We start from the raw sequence: 21,991 nt of genomic DNA on the forward strand, positions 1-21,991 counted from the left end.
AAGTCACTCAGGGCTGTGAAAAATTGAATCCCCTGACCACCATAGTTAAGTGGACCTAACCCTCTGTGTAGCCATGGCTAGGTTGATAGAAGAATTCTTCCATCAGCCTAGCTACTGCCTCTCGGCGAGGTGGATTAACTACATCAATAGAAAAATCCTGTCCTTTGATGGTGGAAGCATCTTTGCTACAGAGACACAGCTGCAGCACCATAACTCTGCTGCTACAGATGGTATATTGCAGATGTGCCCTTAGGCAACGTGATCCAGGGGTGTACTTAAAGAAAAACAAACAATCTAGTATAGACAGCTCTATATTACACTGGCTATAGATGCATTTATGGGATAAACACCCTTGAACCATATAATCCTGTATCCTTTTGAATAAAAAGATGACTCAATATAAGTTATACAGTTAAAATAATTTAGGCACCGTTGTCTATATCTTTTTGAATTATTTCCCTCTGAAGTACTCTAGTTTCTTGGCATCCTTGTATAGTAAAACAAAAATAGAAAAAACTAAGTACTATTTTGTCTGGATTGTCTTACATATTTTAGTTTTGCTTACATTTATGTATTTTACCTGTAAGGTTTTATCAGCGCCACAAGAAGCTATTCTCTGTCCATCCTTGGAAAAGCAGGCATGGTAAACTGCATCTGTATGGGGATGGACAACCAAACGGGAGATGTTCTTCATGGATTTTTTATTTCTACAACACAGAAATAATAGTCAATGATTTAAGAAAAATACTAATACGTGAGGTTTCTTCTTTCAATCTAATCCACACAAAAAATGCCTGTACATCTATGTTTTGCAGAACACTTTAATATCTTTCACTTTTGTCTTCCAGATTTCAGGGCATAGGAGTAACATATATTGCAACTTTCTACATGCACTGTAAGGGCTCGGATAGCTATACGATCTGATCATCCAAAAGTGGGATAATTTTTGTATGAAGAGTTAACAATCACCTATGAGCTAACTTGTTGCTCACTAGTAGTGCACTTTCCTTCCAAAAGCATATTTAGAACAAGTACAGAATCACAGAAGTGCAGGACTGGAAGGGACCTCAATAGGTCAGTTAGTCCAGTCCCCTGCACTCAAGGCAGGACTAAGTAATAACAAGACCATTCCTGGCAGGTGTCTGTCTAACTTATTCTTAAAAATCTCCAATGACTGATATTCCACACCTCCCTAAGCAATTTTTTCCAGTGCTTAACTACCCTGACACGTTTTTCCTAATGTCCAACCTAAGCCTCCCCTGCTGCAATTTAAGCCCATTGCTTCTTGTCCTATCCTCAGAGGTTAAGAACAACAATTCTCCCTCCATGTAACAACCGTTTATGTACTTGAAGACTGTTATCATGTCCCCTCTCAGTCTTCTCTTTTCCGGACGAAACAAACCCAATTTTCTTCAGTCTTTCCTCAGAGGTCATTTCAGGGAGGAAACACCTTGTAAAATTGAGAGCAGATTTTTACAAACAACAAAAACCCTGTAGATAAAAGCCATGTGATTTCTCAAAACATTGCACACTAGGTAGGCCAAAAACCTAGGTATAATCAGAGCAATTTTTAGGGCAGGTCAAAACTGGTGTTTGCCAATTTGTTTCTGGTTTTAATTCTCCATGGGAGGTTGGATAACACCTACATTGCTGAAACTTCAGTTCCATAATGTGAGTCCACTATTAGTTAATATTGGTTACCATCCTGATTTAATGACATGACTTAAAACAATCACAAAGAAGCCCTGTTATGCTATTCCTTAATAAGCAAAAGGATTGATCAGTCCAGTAAATGTTACATATTTCTCCTTTCTGCTACAACTTTGTATTTTATCTGTAGGAAGAAAGCTAGGGTTGCTTTTTGCCTACGCAACAGCAAGCCTTCACAGATGCATAAACACAGTAAAGGTATAACTTAGGACTTAGGTCTAAGTCTAACTGACTTTGAAATGGCCATAAAAGTGGCACAATAGAATACCTATATGCTTCATATAAACATCTAACAAACTTTATTTTTCAAATTACTAGGGATGGTCAAACTCATTTGCCTAACTTTAAAACTCTCTAACATTGTTGGTCCAAAAGCTTGACTTAAGGTATAATGGTCTTGACTTTGTATGCAAGCTAGGCAAGACTCCTTTTTTTTCATGGCGGAAAATGCAGAATAAAATTAGGGAGGAAGATGAAGCAAGAAGGGTGCAGAGTAGGAAAAACAAATACAGAGAAACTCATGAGGTGGGAAAACTAGGAGCAGAGGAGAGAACGTCTAAAAAGTATTTATACAACAGGTGGGGTGTGGGCTACTTAGGGAAGATAGATTTGAATGCATTGCACAGAGCTCCTTTAACAAGAAAATCATGTTCCTTTGGAAGAAAAAAAAAGTTTTAAAAGGAAGTTTGCAAACTCACATGTTTGGCAAAGCCCACAATGTAAGATCTACTAAGCTGCAAACTCCTCAAGAATTCCTCTTTCCTTCTGACATCTATGATAAAGAATAGTATTAAATTAAACCAATTATATATTGTAAATACTGATGTCCACTTTTTCCTAGTCATAGATCCACCAAATTGCATAGTGCAATACATAATATTCAATGTAAATACATTAAAAGTAATTTGAATGTCCTTTGCAGTTGAAATATTATCTCTACTAATCAGAAGATAAGTTTATGGAAATCTACATGTACAAAATATTAAATGATATTGGCCCTGCTCATTACATATCTGAATGGATAAAAATAACATTTTGATTTAATATAGCTGCTCTCACTGTGAACCTTACTGCTTTTGATATCACAAGTCAATATGTTTTCATGTCCTCATCACATAAATAACTACCTTTGCTCTGTGTGTAAGAAAACAAAGAATAGTATGGATTTTTTATAAAGCTCAAATTACAACTTTCTAGAACACTCCATATTTTATCAAATCAGACACTAAATCTGAGTGATCATGAACAAAATTAATCTGTTTAACAGGTAAACTTCCCCTAATAAATTAAGTGGATCTCGTTTGGTTTGTTTGTTTTATCTGTAACTTATAGAATCACAGCCCTAATACTCATTACAGTTAGCAGTTACTAAACCATTCCAACGTTTTGTGAGTGAGAACATCAGCATTTCCCTGTTGGATAAAACTATGTTTCCTAGAGTTCCTGGGATACACGTGACTACACCAGGACATGCAAGAACTCATTACAGGATAGAAGAGTTCATTTCAAAGTTTTCTTTACCATGTACTTAGAAACAAAACCGCCTGCTGTATTTTAAACCTCACAATCTGAATTGCATGTCGCGCTCTCCCCCTCCAATGAACTGAACTATGCACAGAATGCAGCTGTATTTCAGCTGACCTTGCCTTACTTGGAGCACACTGGAGCCTGCCCAATCTGGTTCACTCAAGATAGGCTTGACACTACCACGTTTTCTGGCTGGCTGTTCACCTACACGTCATCTTGCTCAGGCAATGCAGTCTGAATTTGCCCTGAAGTTACGGCACTTCTGAGGTAATCAGGCTGCACACTGGGAAGTTCCCCGGGAGCCAGTGAGATGAAGGGATCTTGCTGTAGATTGGCAGCAGAGCTGTGCCATTGCTGTTACTACACCCTCAGGACTGCAGCAGCTTGCATGGCTGATGTGTGAACCACTCCATACCAAGGAATGGCTAAAATTTCTACTAGCCGTATCCCACTCATCTCTCTGAATGCTAGGGCTTAAGGCAGCCTCTGCAATGCATCAGTGTGAAGCTGATATGGGGTCTTAGCATCATAGTTCTGTCGAGGGCAGGAGCATCGATTAAAAAGAACACTTTTGTCACCTGTCCTTAATTGTACAGGAATTTTGACCAGTGTGATCAGACCTACTTATAGGAACCATGGGTGCTCAGCATATCTGAATTCAGGCTCCTAACTTTAGGCCCTTGCTTGAGAAGCTTGACATACGTGATTTCACAAAGGCTACAGTGGGGATTTGTGTTAGAACTGGGATTAGTTCCTTGTTCCCAATCCTATTTTTATCCCATTAGACCATGCTGCCTCTCATCCTATAGAAAGGCCCCTGCTTGTGGCCGGAGGTCATATAGCTGCTCAGCAGAGGAGATGCCTCGATTGATAGGGTGTTTGTGGCAGCACTTCCACCACCAGCAGTAGTCTGGGTGGAAACTGCCTCCCGCAACTGTGAACTAATCTGAGGTCTTCCCAAAAAACAAGGGACCTATTACTATGTTTTTTCCAGTTCCCAAAGGACAGCCCTGAGTCACTGTGAGGAGACTGTGAATAACCTTCTCAAGGGAAATTAGTGACCCAGGCTTGTATTGTTTAACATTGTCAAGGTTATCATTGCAAGGGCTAGAAACATTCTCTCTCTCCCCACTCCCCCAACATGATAGGTGATATTTTCCCTTTACATTTCAACTTGGGATGGGGGTATGAGATACAGTACTGGAGTTTTAAGGTCTACAAAGTCCATCTCTGAAGACAATCAAATTTTAGTACATATGATTTTAGTTATTTTGGTCAACAACCAAGAAATCCTCTGAGAGGGGTATCTTCTGAAAATCAACTTGTTTAAGTAGGAGGAAGAAGAAGAGTGAAAGGTAACAGCAGAATATGAATTTTAGCAAAGAACAGCGAATAGAAGAATCTTATTTTAAATCTTGCATTATAGCTGTTCCTGTATCCTCCTTTCCTGTATCTACATTTTGATAGAATGCCTTTGTAATAAACAAAGTTAATGCGGATACAGACAGAAATGTTTCAAATTCACTGACCAGCCTTTCCAAATCCACACTTAAAACAGTCAAATGGTCAGCTCAAATATCCAAAAACTCAATACCCCCTCCTGATAATGGAAGGAAAAGCTATCTGCTCCTAAAACATAAGAAATGTATGGGGTATGTATCAATAATACAAACACATGCCCCTACCTTCTCCCCAGGAGAAACCTGCAAGGTTTTAACTGAAGTACAAGGCTCATGTTGGAGCATACCTCTGCAAAATAGTATTTCCAGATAATGTAACAGCTAAAAATTTACACCAGTCAAAAGAAATACAGAAAACAACAACACTGTGATTCTAAGGCAATTAACATTTAATTGAATTTAAAATCAAACCAGATGGAAGTTTTCAGAAGAAAAATTAGCAATTATCTCTCCTGTGACACTTGTCTGTGTACTACAACTGTTACCATTTCCGGCCACTGTGTTTATAACAGAGTTTGTACTAGGGGTGAGGTGGGATTGGGTGAGTGGTAGGACAAACTGTTAAAATGATGTTGCAGATCCAGGCTATTGCCCAAGTCTTTACAGGATTGTTATGTTGTTTCATAAGTTAAAAAAACTGTTTGGTCTGTCCATATCGGCAAAACTAAACTGTGCCATAATATGTTGCTTCCAAAACAATAGAATCTGTAATTCAGAAAAAGGACTGAAAAAACTGATTCACCAACCATCGTGCATAGTTTTGTATCTGACAGACAGAGAGCAAGAAGGGTGTCACCAAATAGTGATGTGTTAGGCTGATGCATTTTGAACACAAAAGGCCATTTTTTTTGTGAGCAGCACAAATTATGTGCGTGTTAAAGTAAATCAATATCAGTAGTTACCATTAACAATTGCTCTTTGGCTGTCTCTCTTTGCAGTCTCTCATCTTTTTCCTCTTGAATTTCTGTTTCACCCTTCTCTGCCCTATCTTTCTTATGCAATGCTCCACCTGTTATTTTTCGCTCTCTCTTAGGGATCTATTTTGCAACCATGGAAGTCACTGATATATCTCCTATTGATTTCGGTGGGGGCAGGATCAGATACTCAGTGCCCACCATTTTTAATTTTATTTGTGTATCTTTTATTCCCTTTCCTTCCCCTTTGTTTCTGCCCTCCCTGGAGAATTCCCCTAGCAAAATAAATATAATAAACACAACTGTTCTTGTGCTCCTGCTTGGTACTTACAGTACTTGCTATTGTGCACCAGTTTGAAGGTGAGAGTTAGCTGAGGCAGAATAGGATGATACCTATAACAATTAGAATATATATTTACTTTTTTTGTTTATAAAATATATAAAGCATGAGGAGGTCTGCAAATTGGCTAGATCTTACACACACAGAAAGTAAATCCCAAACAGATTTATCAGTAGAGGCAAAAAAATAATAAACCTGGGAGGAAATTCTCAGTGTTTGAGTAATTTGCAGTGTACTTAGTTCACAGTAGATGAATGAATATTTCCCCTACTTTATGTAACATCACCTTCTGTTAATAGAATCAGACATTAGATTGTGCTGCAAAGCTGGTGTTCTGTGGCAGCTTTAACTATGATTTTTTCAGTCTGTACAATATGTCAAGGAATCTAGCTCGGTCTCATCCATTTTTTCCTGATACTTGCATATCTTTTATTATAGGTTACATAGATTTGGTCCATATAAAGCTGGAAATATATCTCATTTAAAGTCCATGAGCTATTTTTCTGTAATCACAATAACTGTGATTTCTGTTCCAGAGACAATCTAGAATGTTAACTCTAAAGTGCTTCCTTGTGATACAAAATCATTTTTGGCATGACCTTTTCTTAATCACCTCAGTTGGCCTCTAATATTTAACAGTTCTTTCTTATCCATAGGATATGTTCTGGACATTGGAATAAGATCTTGTATATATGGGGAAATGTTACCAAGTTAAAGAGATATAGTTATACTGGTATAACCTCTCATGTGAATACTCTTATTCCAACATAAGCGTAGGTTACCAAAAGGAGATCTGATGTGGCAAGGAGAACAGGAGGACAATCTGAAATTGTGCAGCTGCAATGCATACAGCTTCCTGTTTACAATGGGCAGAAATAGTTGCAGAATGCATTGCTTCAGACCTGAAATGAACTAAAGACATTGGAACTGATTCTCCACTACTCGTTCCTGATGTAGTCATTTACATCTGTGAAAAAGTGAATACAAAGTGGATGTAAAATACTACCACTGGTATATGTGAGTGGAGAATTCTAATTTTACACTGACTTTTCACAGGTGTAAATGACCATACAAGGTGCAAAGCAGTGAAGAATTAGGCTCCTGGTTTTTGCACTGAACCAACTGCTTACAATTAACTCTTGTAAAATGTCTGACAGTTGTATGTGAATACAAGGTGCTGTGGATACAAAATTAAGTTGTTTCAGCTTATGGGTTTGTCTGGGATTTTTTTGCATTGCCCTTTTCCCTGAGAGTAAACAGGGTCAGAGAGTGAAGTAATATAAACTGGACAGAAAGAAATATGAGAGGATAACAGAAACAGACAATAAAAGAAGACAGGGAAGGGGAATGTATAACAGATATTGTAACTGACCCCATTGCAGGTCATTGCTGTGAGTGTAGTGGTACACCTGTCTGTAGCTATCTGGTACCGTGATAGATTTACCACAACCTTGGAGATGAATACTGTGGTGCTACAAGTACTAGGCTCTTCAGGCTCTAGCTTTGGGAGTTCCCAAGAACACTTGCACACATCAAGTAATAGAGAAATTTCTTTGCAACTTATTTCTGGCAGCCTTAGTAAACACCCTAGGCATGATTGCATTGTTACAACACAAAAGCGATGATAAACTCAACATTTCCTAACTCAGGGGCTGTCCAGTCCAGAGGTATACAAGGTAGCAAGGTCCTAGGTTTTCTCCATACTCAGGATGAGGAGTTGCAAAGAGGTGACTGGATGGCCTGGCCAGCCAGGGGCTTCTGTGGGGCAGACACTGGAGCTAACAATCAGGTCCATTTACTGAGGTACCTGGCACGGGCCTTAGGTGGGGGGGGGGGGGGCATTTTCAGCCTGGTTCTAAATCTGGCCCAACTACACGGATGTCACAACTTGCCAAGGCCACAGAGATGGCCCGTTAGAGCCCTTCAAACCCGGGTTAGCGGGACTGATTCAAAACCACCTGGAAAATGTCCCCCGCATAGACACAGAAGTGGACTGTCAAGAGCTCCGCTTCCATTGACGCCAGCAGCGTCACCCCATCAGCCCCCGCCCTCAGCAGGCTGGGCTAGTGCCAGGGCCCCCACAGTCCGAGGACAGAGAATGACTCGCTCTGCCCCTCCCCCCCGCTCCCTTTGCACCGGGCGCTTCCGCGGGGTAGTGGTATAAAGGAGTGCGCATGCGTGAGAAGACGAAGGTTGGAGTTTTCGAGGACGTCAGCGTGGTGACGCCTGTCCGCTGAGCTTCTCCGCCAATCACATCGCTGCTTGTTGGCCGGCTGTCCCGCCCCCTGCGTCGGAGCAGGACAAAGTCATTGAGCAGGGTCGATAGTCGGCCTCTGAGCGGAGCTGCCGGTGGAGCAGCGGAAACTTGAGTGGGCGCCTCCGCCATTTTAGAGGGTGAGTGTCAGTGAGCCGGGCCGAGCCGGCGCGTGCTGTCCCCGGAGCGCGCGGGACGGGGCTTCTGGGTCCTGCTCGCTGTGGGGCTGCGGCCTGTGCCCCGGCGAGCGCGCGGCCCCTGCTAACTCCCGCTCCGTGTCCGCCTCTCTCCCCAGGCCGCCATGTTCTCGTCCGTCGTGCCGCTCGCCCGCCTAAATCCATTCCACGCGCCGCATTTGCAGCTGCTCCAGGACGGCGTGAGGAAGCGCCCGGACCCCGCCGAGCCGCCCAGCCCCCGGAGGAGTCTGGCGGCCGCCGCTATCGCGGAAGGTAAATGGAGCAGCTGGAAGGGAGGCCGCTGCCGCCGTCCCGCGTCCCTCCATTCTGGGGATGGGACGGGTTCTGCCCGCCGGAGCTTTGCGGGGGGGACCGCCCTGGCCCTGGCCCTGCATGTCGGCCCGGCTGGGGAGGGGCCGCCTCGAGCGGGCCTCTCCGGTGCTGTTTGGAGGGCAAGGAAGGGCACGGGGCGGGGGAGCCTTCCCGGCTTGTGTCGGGTCCCAGGTGCTCAGGGTCCGATTGCCCCGCCCTGCGCCCGTGTGGCTCACGGTCACCCCTAGTGCGTCGCGCTCGGGGCGCCTCTGGGCCCGGCTCTATCGCTGTAACCTTGGTGCGGCCAGGCCGCAGGCCTGTGTCTCCCGCTTCTGGGAGAGCCAGAACTGCCATCTTCCCCAGTGCGTGAGCCCCTGAAAACTAGGCTGGGGCACAGGGCAGTGTTGCTGCGGCTGGTTCACAGCCACCCAGGAAAGCGCTGGTAGAGACTACACGGGCTGCCAGTCACTTATTCCTTCCTCTGGGTATTTGCCTGGCACACATCACTAGAGACTGGACCCACCATCCATGTCTTAAATTAAAGCAAGGGCATGTTACCTGTAGAAAGTAAATCTCATATGGCCCCCACCAGAGCTTTTAAAGGGAAGAGGAAGATCTTGGTAATAAAGGGAATAGATCTGGCATATATTGAAAATCTTGAATGGCTTGGATTTTTTTCTGTAATGTGAACTCCATTTGAAAGACTTACAAATTCTGTAAATGTTTAAAAATAATTGGATGTAAACTGGAAATCTGGACCACTTCATCAATTAGTCAAAGTACCACCCTTCTCTCTGAATATCCTAGCCAAACTTTCAGTCTCTAATTTATGCTTTTTTTAAAGAAATCAATATAAAGGCATTTTCTATACATAAAGTGCTGTGAAACTCTGCAGTGTGGCAAATGAAAAATATTTCTATCATGTCATGACCCTAATCTTGTGTGTGTAACAATAGTAATTAAAAATTAGTGACACTTTTATATCAAGGAAAATTTCTAGTTAATAATATCAGCAATTTTCTTCATTAAATCTCCATCCTCTTTACAAAGAGGTTTATATCACTATCTCCATTTTATAGACTGAGAAATTAAGTCATAGAGGTGAGGTGATTTGTCCAAGGACGCTGGCAGGCCAGTGGCTGAGCTGGAAATAGAACCCAGGTCTCCTGATTTGTGGTTTGCTGCTCTAGCCTCTCAACCACACTGCTTCCCATTAAAAACGCTGGGCTTTAGTATACAAAATGAATATAGAGCTAAGACATCTTTTCTTTAAGAAAAGATTTCTCCCTTCTTGGTTGCACAGACACTAATGATTCCATAGAGGGATAAATACAGGCTTTTCTTCAGTGATGAGTAACTGAGCACCTTGCATGCTAATTTATATTTCAGGATGTAGAAAAATATAACCACCACTTTATAAATATGTAATTGAGCTGAGTAACAGTGGCTTTCCCAAGGCTGCACACAGACACACTGGGAACAGGATCCATTAGTCTTGATGCTAGTCAAGTGCACCTAACATAAGATCATCCTTTCTCTGTCAAGACTGTTCTTAAGAGTGAAGTACATGACTTTTGTAGAATATGCCCTATATTGGTACTGGTTTATCAGTTCTGTCCTATTATCATTTCAGAGAGGCTTTATTTGGCTCCTGGGAAAATAACTGTTGTACCTTTGACTTTGTTCTAACCAAGACTCTGGATTATTCCTGAGAAACTGTACTTGCCTATTCTTGTAGAGGTGGCATTGGCCACAGTGTATTCTTCTGGAAAGTTGTCCTTTAAGTTATTTGCTTTATTATATTTAGGTTAGAGTAAACATTCATCTTTCTTTTGTTTGGATGCCACTTGACACTGTCCCTGATTCTTACACTTCTTCGGTTTACTTGGAAGTCAACACTTGTCATTGTCTCTATGCGGAATAATTTGTTTGTACAGTAACAAAGGTGAAAATACTTTAAGTGTGGCTTCATGTGAAGGAAACATCCCAGAATAAGACTCTGAAAGTGTAACTTTTAGATGTAAGATTACTTTGAGTATTTCTGCCCCTGGGGCCCCTTGGAGGGGGGAGAGGGTGTGCTTGTTGCTCCGCATGCTGCTCCTCCCTGCAAGCACTGCTCCTGCAGCTCCCATTGTCCGGGAATGGGGAACTGCTGCCAATGGGAGCTGTGGGGACAGTCCCTGCAGAGAGGGGGCCATAGGGGTGTGATGACAGCTTCTGGGAGCTGTGTGGGTCTGGGGAAGGCAGTAAGCCTGCCTTAGCCCTGCTGTGCTGCTGACCAGGAGGTGCCTGAGGTAAGTGCTGCCTTGCGGGAGCCCGCCCCAGAGCTCTCTCCTGGAGTCAGCCCTCCATAACTCCTCCTGCACCCTGAACCCCAGCTCAGAGCCCCCTTCTGCACCCTAACTCCCTCCCAGAGCTTGCACCCCTCACCTCTTCCTGAACCCCAACCCCCTTCCCCTGGCTCAGCCCGGAGCCCCCTCCCATACTCCAATCCCTGTGGCTCCAGTCCAGTCCCACACCTCATCCCGCAACCCAACCCTCAGCCCAGTTAAAGTGAGAGTTGGGGAGAGCAAGCAGTTTGGGGGGGGGGGGGAGGAGGAGTGAGTGAGGCAGAGCCTTGGGGAAGGGGTGGAGTAGATCCTGGGTTGCACTTAAATTCAAAAAGTGATCTTGTGCATAAAAAGGTTGGAGACCACTGAACTAGAGGTATTGTGTTAAACCAGTGGGACTTCAGGTATATGGATTCTCTTACATATGTTTAATCATGCTTATGTAAGTGTCCTTACCAAAGCTGCGCTGATTCAACTAACCTGGTTTAACGACCAGTGCAGTTTTGTGCAGACCAGGCCAGAGTCCTAACTGTTTCACTTTCTAGCTCTTCAAATGGCTTTTTTCGATCTGTGTTAAATTTGTGCTTGAATCTAAATAAAACTCAAATGTAAAGACTGAGGTGCTCTACTAAATTAAAAACGTAAATAGTTTGCTCAATATTTCATTAAAAGGACAAGCTTCCTCAGTGAAAACTTTGACAAATGAGAATGTAAATAGACACTTTCAAGTTGGCAGGCCTGGAACTCGACCTAGCTGCTCTTTCTTTCGTCCAAAAAATTAGGAGTGAAGCCAGGAGCCAGTGCCGTAGTATTTGAGCAACCCATTAGCCAGCTAGTATCTGTATCAGGGAGATAGAAATCATTAAGGCAATTACTTCTAATCTAATGTGCTGGAGGATTATTGGAAATGGGTTTTAAACATGAAATACTAACAGTGTCTTCTTCACAGACTTGTACAGTTAAGTGTACAAACTTTAACACTTTTCTTTCTGATTAAACAGAGGAATATAGCTGTGCATATGGCTCAGGCAGATTCTTTCTCCTTTGTGGCCTTGGTGGGATTATTAGCTGTGGCACAACACATACAGCATTGGTTCCCCTAGACCTGGTTAAATGCAGGATTCAGGTTTGTTTCGCATGTTGAATGTGATAAAACTCATAAAGCATGGTTATGAAGTGTGATACATGTCTGCTAACAGAAGCTGGAGGAGTAAGTTATCCATCAAGCAAGATGTTCTCCAGCTGTGCATGGGGCTTATATAAAAGCATGGTGTCTTTGTTTTGCTGCAGAGGAATACAGTTGTGAATATGGCTCGCTCAAGTTTTATGCTCTCTGTGGTTTTGGTGGGGTCCTAAGTTGTGGCCTGACGCACACTGCAGTCGTACCTCTGGATTTAGTGAAATGTCGTATCCAGGTTTGTATCTGAATGAAACGGAGTCCAAAGCTTCTTTAACTTAATCTATTTTCATATTTAGTCTAGAGGTTGTATGTCATGTGAGTTTTACAAGGGGTATAATGTAATACCTTAACACTAGTGCTAGTAGAAAGAAGTAATAATCAAGCTTTAATTTTCTTTTTGGATTAAATGAACATCCATTGGATTAATAAAAAACTTTGCATCCTTGTGATGCAGATGAACGATAGCATAGATGAATAGGGAAAACTTTTAACCACTTTGAGATTTCAGCCTTAATTTGTTTTAGCCAATTACAGTTGAGAAACATGCTTTTGAATAACTCATGGCAAAAGTTTCCCACCAATTGTCTTAAGTATCTTGTGACTAAAAACTAGTGAAGCACCTCTGTGGGGGGCATAGGAATAATATGTTTTTCTTATCATTCTGGAAGTAGGGGGCAATTACCTTCAGAGGATCTGAGATGTATATGATGTGCATATGTAAGAATTAAATGAAAATTAGTACAGAGGACTTTGTGCATGGATTCTGGATTGAGTTTTTAATTTGAGCCTTTCTTATGAACAAATGGAAAATGCATAACAGTTGGAAGCTAATGCTTATATTAAAATTATACTAAAACTTGGAATTACTTGAGTTGCAAGATCAAATTAATGCTTGCATGGTTCGCTATCAATAAGGATAGGAAAAATGCTGTGTAGGCCAACAGTCAAATGGTAAAACATGATTAAGTAGACTTGAAGAGACTGAACACCCATTCCATTTGAACGTTTAAATTACTTACGTGGAAATATAAGGATCTAATTATCATACATTCTTTGGTTAATGACATAACTAAGCGGCTGTTTGGCCAAAGGCTTATGTTCCAAGAGTCAGGTAGATTAAAGCACATCTCTAAACTGCTAGAAATTCACTGGCTTTCAGGTTACTGTGTGAGGTGGGCAGTATTTCTAGAACTGGCAGTATTTCTAGAGCTAGCAGACATCTAGTGGTGGTAAAACTTCTGAGACTGGGAGAAATGGATGTGAACGTTGTGCCAGTGCAACAGTTCCTGATTGCTTAAAGGAACAATCTTGATATCCTTTCATTTGGAATTGCATGTCATTTAGAGATCTCTAAACCTCCTTCAAGGCTGGAAGTTGGTGTATTTTTTTGGGAAGTTGTGATCCCATTATGAAAGATACAGTGAACTTATAATGCATTTGACTGAATGCTAGTTGCTTCAGGTGAAGGCATCATAAGCTCTTATAAATGGTTTGGGTTGAAACCACTGGAGTCAAGTACATATTCATGTTTTACCAAATAAAACCTGCAATTTGTTAAATGTTTTACTTAACATAGAGTCAGCTTCCTTTCTCTCTAAATAGAGGAATAGTCCTAATTTCTAAAGTATACAGGTAACTGAACACTTCTGTAACATTGTACTCTGAAACTGCCTCCATAAAACAGGCTCTAAAGAGGCATCAGGTCCTGAATTTTAAAGTAATTAAATATATATACTTGACACTTCTGAGTTATTAACTAAATGGACAGTTATATGAAATAGAGTGTCTTTTGATTTTTTTATTAAAGATTTGTGCTCCACTTAACCCCATAGTCATCCCTATCTGTTCTTGTGGCTTTGTGTGGCATTTCCTTCTTTCATATTGCCCTGAGTCTCAAATAAGAGAAGCTGATGTCAAGTGTTAAATGCACAAAAGCAAGAAATAGACGTCCTCTAAATCTTTATCACAATCTCATGATGTAGCAGTAGTATTCCTGGCTTCCTTTACTATTACAGCATTAAAAAGCTAGACTAGCTCTCCGAACATTACTGAATGGAATACTGGCTTATTACTGAAATACCACTCACATATTTTCACAGTACAAAATGTACATCTTCTGCAATGTATTCCTGGTATACAGAAGTAAAAATAGGAAATAAGTTAGGCCCAAGATCTGTAGTTTCAAACACACACACAAAAAAACCCCCCCCTAGTAACTGAAAAATACTCTTCTGTTGCTGAGCAAATGGTGAGGTGAGCTTTAGGGCTCAGTCTACACTTAAATTTTATACCAGCATAGCCATGTCCAGTAAAATCACATTCTTAACTGACATTGCTATTCTGGCATAATCCTTAAAGTGTGGACATGGTTATACTGATGTAACTGCTTATTCTAGTTCAGGGAACTGGCATAAGCACAGTTATGCCCATATAAATTTTCCACACAATCCTACCAGTGTGGGAACGCTATCCAGCAAAATTGCTAATGTAGTCAAAGGGCCACATCTGTTGAGACTATAGATATGGGGAACAAACAGTAAAAATAATTGGGATTAGCATAACTTCCCATGTCAGTATCTGAAGACTATGAATTTCAGCCGACAGTGGCAAGCCTAATAATTGAGACTAGTTAATGACCATTAAGATTATAAGTAAAGGTAATTTAGTGTAGCAATCTGTATCCTGGTGCTATGGGAAGAGGGTAGAAAACTTACTGCTTGTGTGTGTGAGAACCTACTACTGCCTGTACCATGTAGATAACTTTCCAATTTGTTTAGGTGGACCCACAAAAATACAAAAGCATCTTCAATGGATTCTCAGTTACAGTTAAAGAAGATGGTGTTCGTGGTCTGGCTAAGGGATGGGCTCCAACTTTCTTTGGATATTCTATGCAAGGGCTCTGCAAATTTGGTTTCTATGAAGTGTTCAAAGTCCTGTATGGCAACCTACTAGGAGAGGTAAGCTTTAAGTTGTCTACTATATATATATATATATATATATATATATATATATATATATTTTTTAAACCCCGTTTGTATGTTGTATATTTCTGTAGCTAATTCACTTTACTGTATAATGGAAATACTGAGTTCAGTTTGAAAGAATACAGTATAAAAATCTTTGGTTCCATTTGCATTTCAGGAAAACGCATATTTGTGGCGTACGTCACTATACTTGGCTGCCTCTGCCAGTGCAGAGTTTTTTGCTGATATTGCTCTGGCTCCAATGGAAGCTGCAAAGGTTCGCATTCAAACACAGCCTGGATATGCTAACACTTTGAGACAAGCTGCTCCAAAAATGTTTGCAGAAGAAGGTGTATGGGCGTAAGTATCTGTATCAGCTTCTCTCTGCTGGAATGTAACAATTTCTTGATCCGTATTAGCAAAGGAAAATAATTCTTCTGTTTAGCCTTAATAGTGGCTATAGCATTAAGTAAAATCTTTGATGCTTTCTACCTTGTCATATTGTACATAAGTAGTGAAGGGTACTTTGAAGATTCTGTATATCAAAATGGAATATCAGGAAATCTTTTCATTGCTAAAACAGGCTGCCGACATCAGCAAGTTAATGTAGTCAACATGCTCCTTAGATCCATCTTTGTGGATATCTCTTGTGCTGAGTTCTGCTTTTTAACTTTAGTTTCTGGTAGTTCCAGTCAACTGATATTCAGCAACTTTTTGTTGTACAGTCAAAGATGCTTGAGTCATTGGCATGTGAGAGTATTATACCTGCACATTTGCCTTTTGTGTTCTGATATCAATGGCTGTAGATCTACATGTCATTTCTCACTATCAGGACTTGGCTGGTATGCAGACATGAGTTATTAACTTGCACTTTCAACAGGGAAATGACTACAAAATGTCATCACCTTAACTTTTCTGCTTCCTGTTACAGCTGCTTATCTTTCTGATAAACACTTGAGCCTGTACAATTGTTTAAATTCTCTCTCAGTAGATGGCACGAGCCAGAAACACACACCTTCACTTTGCAGGTCTGGCAGTTAGATTTCCTAACTGTAAAAATAAGCAAACTACTTAGACATACAGGCCGCTGAGATAGTAAATGAGAACTGCTTCAGTGCTGTCTAGTTTCTTTTCAGAGTAGAATTGCACTCCAAAATAGGCTAGCATTTGCTACAATTCTTACTCTCTCCACTTTTAAGGTTCTACAAAGGTGTTGTTCCTTTATGGATGAGACAGATTCCATACACAATGATGAAATTTGCCTGCTTTGAACGTACAGTTGAAGCTCTTTACAAGTATGTGGTTCCCAAGCCCCGGAGTGAATGTTCCAAGCCAGAACAATTGGTTGTCACATTTATAGCTGGCTACATTGGTAAGGAAGCCTTTGAATGCTGATTCTTGCAGAAGTGTCTGAAAAGTGTGAACAATCTTATGTCCTGGGTTTTTACTACAGTGATTCCAGAAACTATGTAATTGAAAATAGGGACTCCGATACTCTTGTAATTTTTTCCCTGCCTAACCTCATTAAAACTTTCAAAGTTATGAAAAGAATGAGTAGCTAAATGAAAAATGGTCTTGGTTTTTTTGACTCTCAATTGAATTATGAAAGGCCATGAACATTTGCACTTTACATTAGGAGCAATCATGAGCTCCTTTGTGGTTCCTAAGCTGAAAGAGGTGCAGGTTTTGGCAGGAGCACTAGCTTAGCACAGCAAAAGAAGACTTGCAGGAGGAAGTGATTACATAATTGACTCCCTTAAATTTGTCAGAATGAAACTCCATATCTGCACTGCAGAGGAGATTCACAGGAGCAGTACAGCACTGCCTAGGGCTCTCCAGTTAGGGGATCAGCTTTGCAGAGACTCCCTGTTGAGATAGGGTAGAGGTTATCACAAGAGGTGAGGCTTGCATATGACTGCAGTCCAGGGCTCCTAAGCCACACAAGAGCAGACTCGGCTCTGGCAGGATTTAAGAGCTATGGCAGCCACCTTCTCCCTGCTACATGGCTACTAACTTGCATAGAAATGTGGCCCTATTTCTTCCTTTGCCTTTTCCCTTAACAGCAGTTACATGCTAATGGAAGTTCCTTTGATGGTACTATAGCAACACTAAATACTGTATTGATAATTTTTTCAGCTGGTGTTTTCTGTGCCATTGTTTCTCATCCTGCTGACTCTGTGGTGTCTGTGCTGAACAAGGAAAAGGGCAGTTCGGCTTCACAGGTTCTAGTGAGGCTTGGATTCAAAGGTAAGAACTTAAAACTCCTGTCCACGTTAATATATAATAATCTTTCCCAGTTGCTAATGCTTGTGCTTTACTCAACAGGGGTATGGAAGGGTCTGTTTGCCCGTATTATTATGATTGGTACGCTGACTGCACTACAGTGGTTCATCTACGATTCTGTCAAGGTGTATTTCAGACTTCCTCGTCCACCTCCACCTGAAATGCCAGAATCCCTAAAGAAGAAGCTTGCTCTAACTGAATAGACAAATCATGGACTGACTCTTCTGGTTGACCAGCATTAATGAGAAACTTCGCTCATTGAACTTTTATATATTTGATCATGTAGGAGACTAAAATTCTGTATCTGATACAATTATTGGTTGTGCCCTTATCCCAACTGAGGGTTCAAAAACTTCTGTTGTCACTATCTGTTTAAATAAATGGGAACTAGAGTGATTAGTGTGTCATTTGATATCATACATGTAAATTTAAAACTTTGCAAGAGTAAATATTGTACCTTGAATCTTAAGTGAGCCAGAAGCTTAGAAGCTCTTGAAATGCAAGAACTGGCATCTCATAAAGGTCTCTAAGAAAGTCTCTCTCTCTCAGATCTTGAGGGAAATGGTAAGCACCATGTCCCTAGCTATGTCTGAAGAGCACAAATGCAATTATAGGGATACAAAGGTGGCATAAACTTGAATTTTGCATTCTAGTGACCTGGGGCTGCTGACTGTGGGACAGTCTCTTGGAATCAATTTATAATAATCTGGAGGAAGACACCATAGCTTTGAGCAGCCAGCAGTCCTGACTGAAATGGCAGCCAGGGAAGTGCAGCATAGAGGCACCCTGTGGCAATGAAGAGGTGGCATCAGCCCCTTACATAGTAGGTCTTTTTCACTTATCAGTCCAGATAACTTCTGCTGGCTTGTTGACCAGATTTTGCTTTTGGTGTGGTGCATAATCCATATGATGTGTGGACTCTGTATGACAGCCACCTATTTCTGTGATTCCCAACTTTAGTAAGGAGCATTTTTCTTTCAACCCACCCAGGTGCAAATTCATAGGGGGGAGGTGAAGGGTCTCAGTCATAGGCCAGTGTTCTTCTCCTTCTCCTTTGCTGCCACTGCCTCGACACCCCACTAAAGATGCATCAACCACCCACAGTAGCACCCTCTGCTCCAGCACTTGCAACTCTAATCCCATCTTGGAGTAGAGGGGAGAACCCAGGGTAGAGGGGGAGGGGTTCTCCCCTCCACTCTGCTTGTGTACTGTCTAGAGGGGAGCAATTCTCTCCCTTTTGTTGCTAGCATGGGAATGGCAACCGGATTTGATTATGCATATGCTGGCTTAGAAGTACAGAAAACTGCTTTCATTTTATGTATATCCAAGATTATGCTGTACCTGTCAAATACACCTGCTTTCCACTAGCACAGTATTAAAATTACTAGGTGTCTGCTTAAATAATGCTTCTAGTATTTATTTGGAAGTATGTACTGTTTAAGAATAATAGTCTGGTTACAGACAATATGGATAGTTGTAATTCATTTACCTTTCTATCTAAAGAGATGATGCAGTGCACAATGACAAAATATAATAAACATCCAGCTTGGTTCTTATAGTGAATGAGTATCTCTTGAAAATTTTAATTTTTGTTGTTGTATGATACTCTTCCAAAACTTCAACAGAAAAGAGTGGTGGTGGGAGAACTGGAAGAAACTTGGTCCAGTTAAAGTTACTAGCTAAAGAACAGGGTAGATTTGAACTCCTTTCTCCCCCCCCCCCCCCAATAGCAGCTTGAGAGTGAAGAATGAGTCACAGGTGCAGTAACATAAAATGTTGGCAAATATTACAAAAACCTTTGGTGAGGAACACATACTTACAGAGTTCATCTTAACATTGTAACAAAATACATGCTGACCGCCCTTAATGACCAGGATATGAGTGAAGGGTAGTACAGAAATAAGCTTTAAATCACTTCGCCCATCACTAGGAAATCCACTGTCATTTTCTTCACTAAAGACACATCATAATGCCTTATTCTGTGACCTTACATACATTATAAAGCTGCATTGGAGTAACTGATACCAGACATCCTAAATGCATCATTACAGTATATCTTTACCAAACTAGGAAGTTCAAGAATAGTTGGAGGTTCATAAGGTAAATGAACATAAGAGCAGCCATACTGGGTCAGGCCAAAGGTCCAGTGAGCCCAGTAGCCTGTCTTCCGCCTTGCCCGTGCCAGGTGCCTCGGAAGGAACAGAACAGGTAATCATCAAGTGATCCATCCCCAGCTTCTGGCAAACAGGTTAGGGACACCATCCCTGCCCATCCTGGCTAATAGTCATTGATGGATCTATCCAGTTCTTTTTTGAACCCTGTTATAATCTTGCCAGGGGATGTTGTGAAGACCAAGGAGTTCAACAGGTTGAATGTGCATTGTGTGAAAAAATACTTTGGTTTGTGTTAAACTTCCTGCGTATTAATTTCATTAGTGACCCTTAGTTCTTTGTTATGAAAATGAGTAAATAACACTTTATTTACTTTCTCCAATCCAGTCATGATTTTATAGACCTCTTGCATATTTCCTCCCCCCCCCCCCAGTGATTTAGGGTGGAGTGAAAACACTTTTATCTACCTACTGCCATCCTATACAATATTCTAGCAGCATTCTGGGGAATGAGGGTAAAACTTCTCTAACATCACTCTTGTACTCCTTTTGAAAGAAGCTAAAGTGGGAGGCAAAGAACCTAAGCTCACCCAGTTTCCTGCAGGAGGAGCATTGTTCTGGCCAGCTGGATTTAGTTTAAGTTTAGCTTCTGGCAGGATTACTCTGACTTCTCAGGCATAGCCTGCAGTAGTAGGATACTAGGTGTCTAGTATGTCGTTCCATCACAGGCAAGAACTGATTTACAACTAAACAGCTCCCATTTTTGGATACTCCATTTACATCCGTCCATGGCTGGAGTTTAGTGGGGTTTTTTTGCTGTTACAACTAATCTGAATTTCTAATTTTCTACTGGTAATATCTAGCTGTTGCTAGATGGATGTTCCTGCACTTTTGTAATAGAAGTAATCTGTTTGGGTGTCCATGTAAAATTACACTCCAAAATAATTCCAAGAGTGAGGAAAAGTGCTGGTTAGGATCAGAAGGAATGGTGTGAATGAAATTGAATCAGCAAAAGGTAAACTTAGGCTATGTCTACACTACAGACCTTACAGCTGTACTGCACTATTGTAAGGTCTCCTGTGTAGCTGCTCTATGCTGACAGTAGAGAGCTCTCCCATTGGCATAATTAAACCACCCCCAGTGAGTGGCGGGAGAACATTTCCTAGGGACATAGCACTGTCCACAACAGTATTTTTGTCAGTGAAACGTATGTTGGTTGTGGCTGTTCCCTCTCCCTATCCCCCCCGACCAACAAAAGTTTGATGAAAGTGCTAGTGTAAACATAGCTTTAGGTGATGCAACATGCAAAATCAGTAAGCTGCTATCACCCCCACACATGCACGTTTATCTTGTCTAGCAGTGTATTCCAGAAACCAAATCTGTAACACAATTGGGACATAGGCTGAAAAGGTTACATATGGCTCTCTAATTGTACTATTGAGCCCTTATCTCTTTATACATCTTAGGTGCTCTGACTGGATGACTTTTGAGTGATGGCTCACTCCATTCATTCCAATAAGGACAACTATCTTCACTAAATTTGCTTAGTGTGTGGGATAGTATTGGTGGCTTGTGCTATACAGGAGGTCATAGTAGATGATGTGGTGGTCCCTTCTGGCTCTAAAGTTTCCTGCTCTTTCAGTAACTTGCATTTGGTTTGTCTTTTGTTCTCACTCCCTTGAGTTTTAGTGATGGAAATAGGATTATTTTGTAGTTCTACTCAGTCATTATAGGTTTGAATGACCTCAGAAGCAGAGGTGCTCTTACACATAACCTAATTAAATACTGGAGTCATTAAGACAGTATTACTTTACAGCGGTGCAACTTTCTTGCTCAGGGGTGTGAAAAAACACCCCCCTGAGCGCTGCAAGTTTCAGTGCTGTAAAGTGCCAGTGTAGTCTGTGCTCCGGTGCTGGGAGCTACTCCCCTTGTGGAGGTGGTCTTTTGTGGAGGTGCTGCAACTACATAAGCCACGTTAAAGCGCTGCCCAGAACCATTCTCCAGCAGGAACATTAACCATGACAGATACCTATTCCCTAGAGACTAGTATTCAGCATTTCATTATTGTGCCTGGTTCAACTCATAATATTCGCACTGATGATCCCCTGCAGAGAGCTTGCCCTTCTGCCAAGATAGTTGCCTATGCCCTGTTCCCCCTGGATCTATCAGGCTGGAGCTCCTGAGCCTCTTTATTTTCCACTTACCAGCCGCAATGAGCAAATATCAAAATGTTTAGATAAGCATCTCAGAGGTTGGCTGACTTGTCAATATTCCCTCAACCAGGTCCAAATGAACTTCTAATTTTTCATCACGACCATACAATTTCCCACTTTCACATTGAGAACTGTATGTATGCTACAAGATAGGGGATCATATAAATATATTTGGTCTAGAATGCATTTATCACTTTGAATAGTATTGCTACACTGTTG

At 41.4% G+C, this 21,991-nt stretch overlaps 1 protein-coding gene, 1 long non-coding RNA gene and 1 other non-coding gene across 4 annotated transcripts; 2 read left to right on the forward strand and 1 right to left on the reverse strand.

Annotated features, from left to right (window-relative positions):
- Nucleotides 1-1,407: 1,407 nt before the first annotated feature.
- On the reverse strand, nucleotides 1,408-3,689 carry LOC117869792. The gene is made up of 3 exons (XR_004643858.1): nucleotides 3,232-3,689; nucleotides 2,409-2,482; nucleotides 1,408-1,450 (listed from the first exon to the last, which is right to left on the reverse strand). It is a non-coding gene; the product is annotated as an uncharacterized LOC117869792 (long non-coding RNA).
- Nucleotides 3,690-8,197: 4,508 nt separating this feature from the next.
- SLC25A3 (solute carrier family 25 member 3) lies at nucleotides 8,198-18,850 on the forward strand. 2 transcript variants are annotated; one of them, XM_034773443.1, is made up of 8 exons: nucleotides 8,198-8,345; nucleotides 8,501-8,654; nucleotides 12,025-12,149; nucleotides 14,981-15,160; nucleotides 15,345-15,526; nucleotides 16,366-16,538; nucleotides 17,303-17,413; nucleotides 17,492-18,850. In XM_034773443.1, the coding sequence occupies exons 2-8, from the start codon at nucleotides 8,507-8,509 to the stop codon at nucleotides 17,650-17,652; spliced, it is 1,080 nt and encodes a 359-aa protein (XP_034629334.1). In that variant the 5' UTR covers nucleotides 8,198-8,345; nucleotides 8,501-8,506; the 3' UTR covers nucleotides 17,653-18,850. The 2 variants fall into 2 exon arrangements, with proteins under 2 accessions (XP_034629334.1, XP_034629324.1); XM_034773433.1 differs by lacking the exon at nucleotides 12,025-12,149 and adding an exon at nucleotides 12,314-12,438.
- Nucleotides 15,779-16,021, forward strand: LOC117871407. The gene has a single exon (XR_004644217.1). It is a non-coding gene; the product is annotated as a small nucleolar RNA SNORA53 (small nucleolar RNA).
- Nucleotides 18,851-21,991: the final 3,141 nt, after the last annotated feature.

This window comes from Trachemys scripta, chromosome 1 (assembly GCF_013100865.1).
Source record: "Trachemys scripta elegans isolate TJP31775 chromosome 1, CAS_Tse_1.0, whole genome shotgun sequence".
NCBI lineage: Eukaryota > Metazoa > Chordata > Testudines > Emydidae > Trachemys > Trachemys scripta.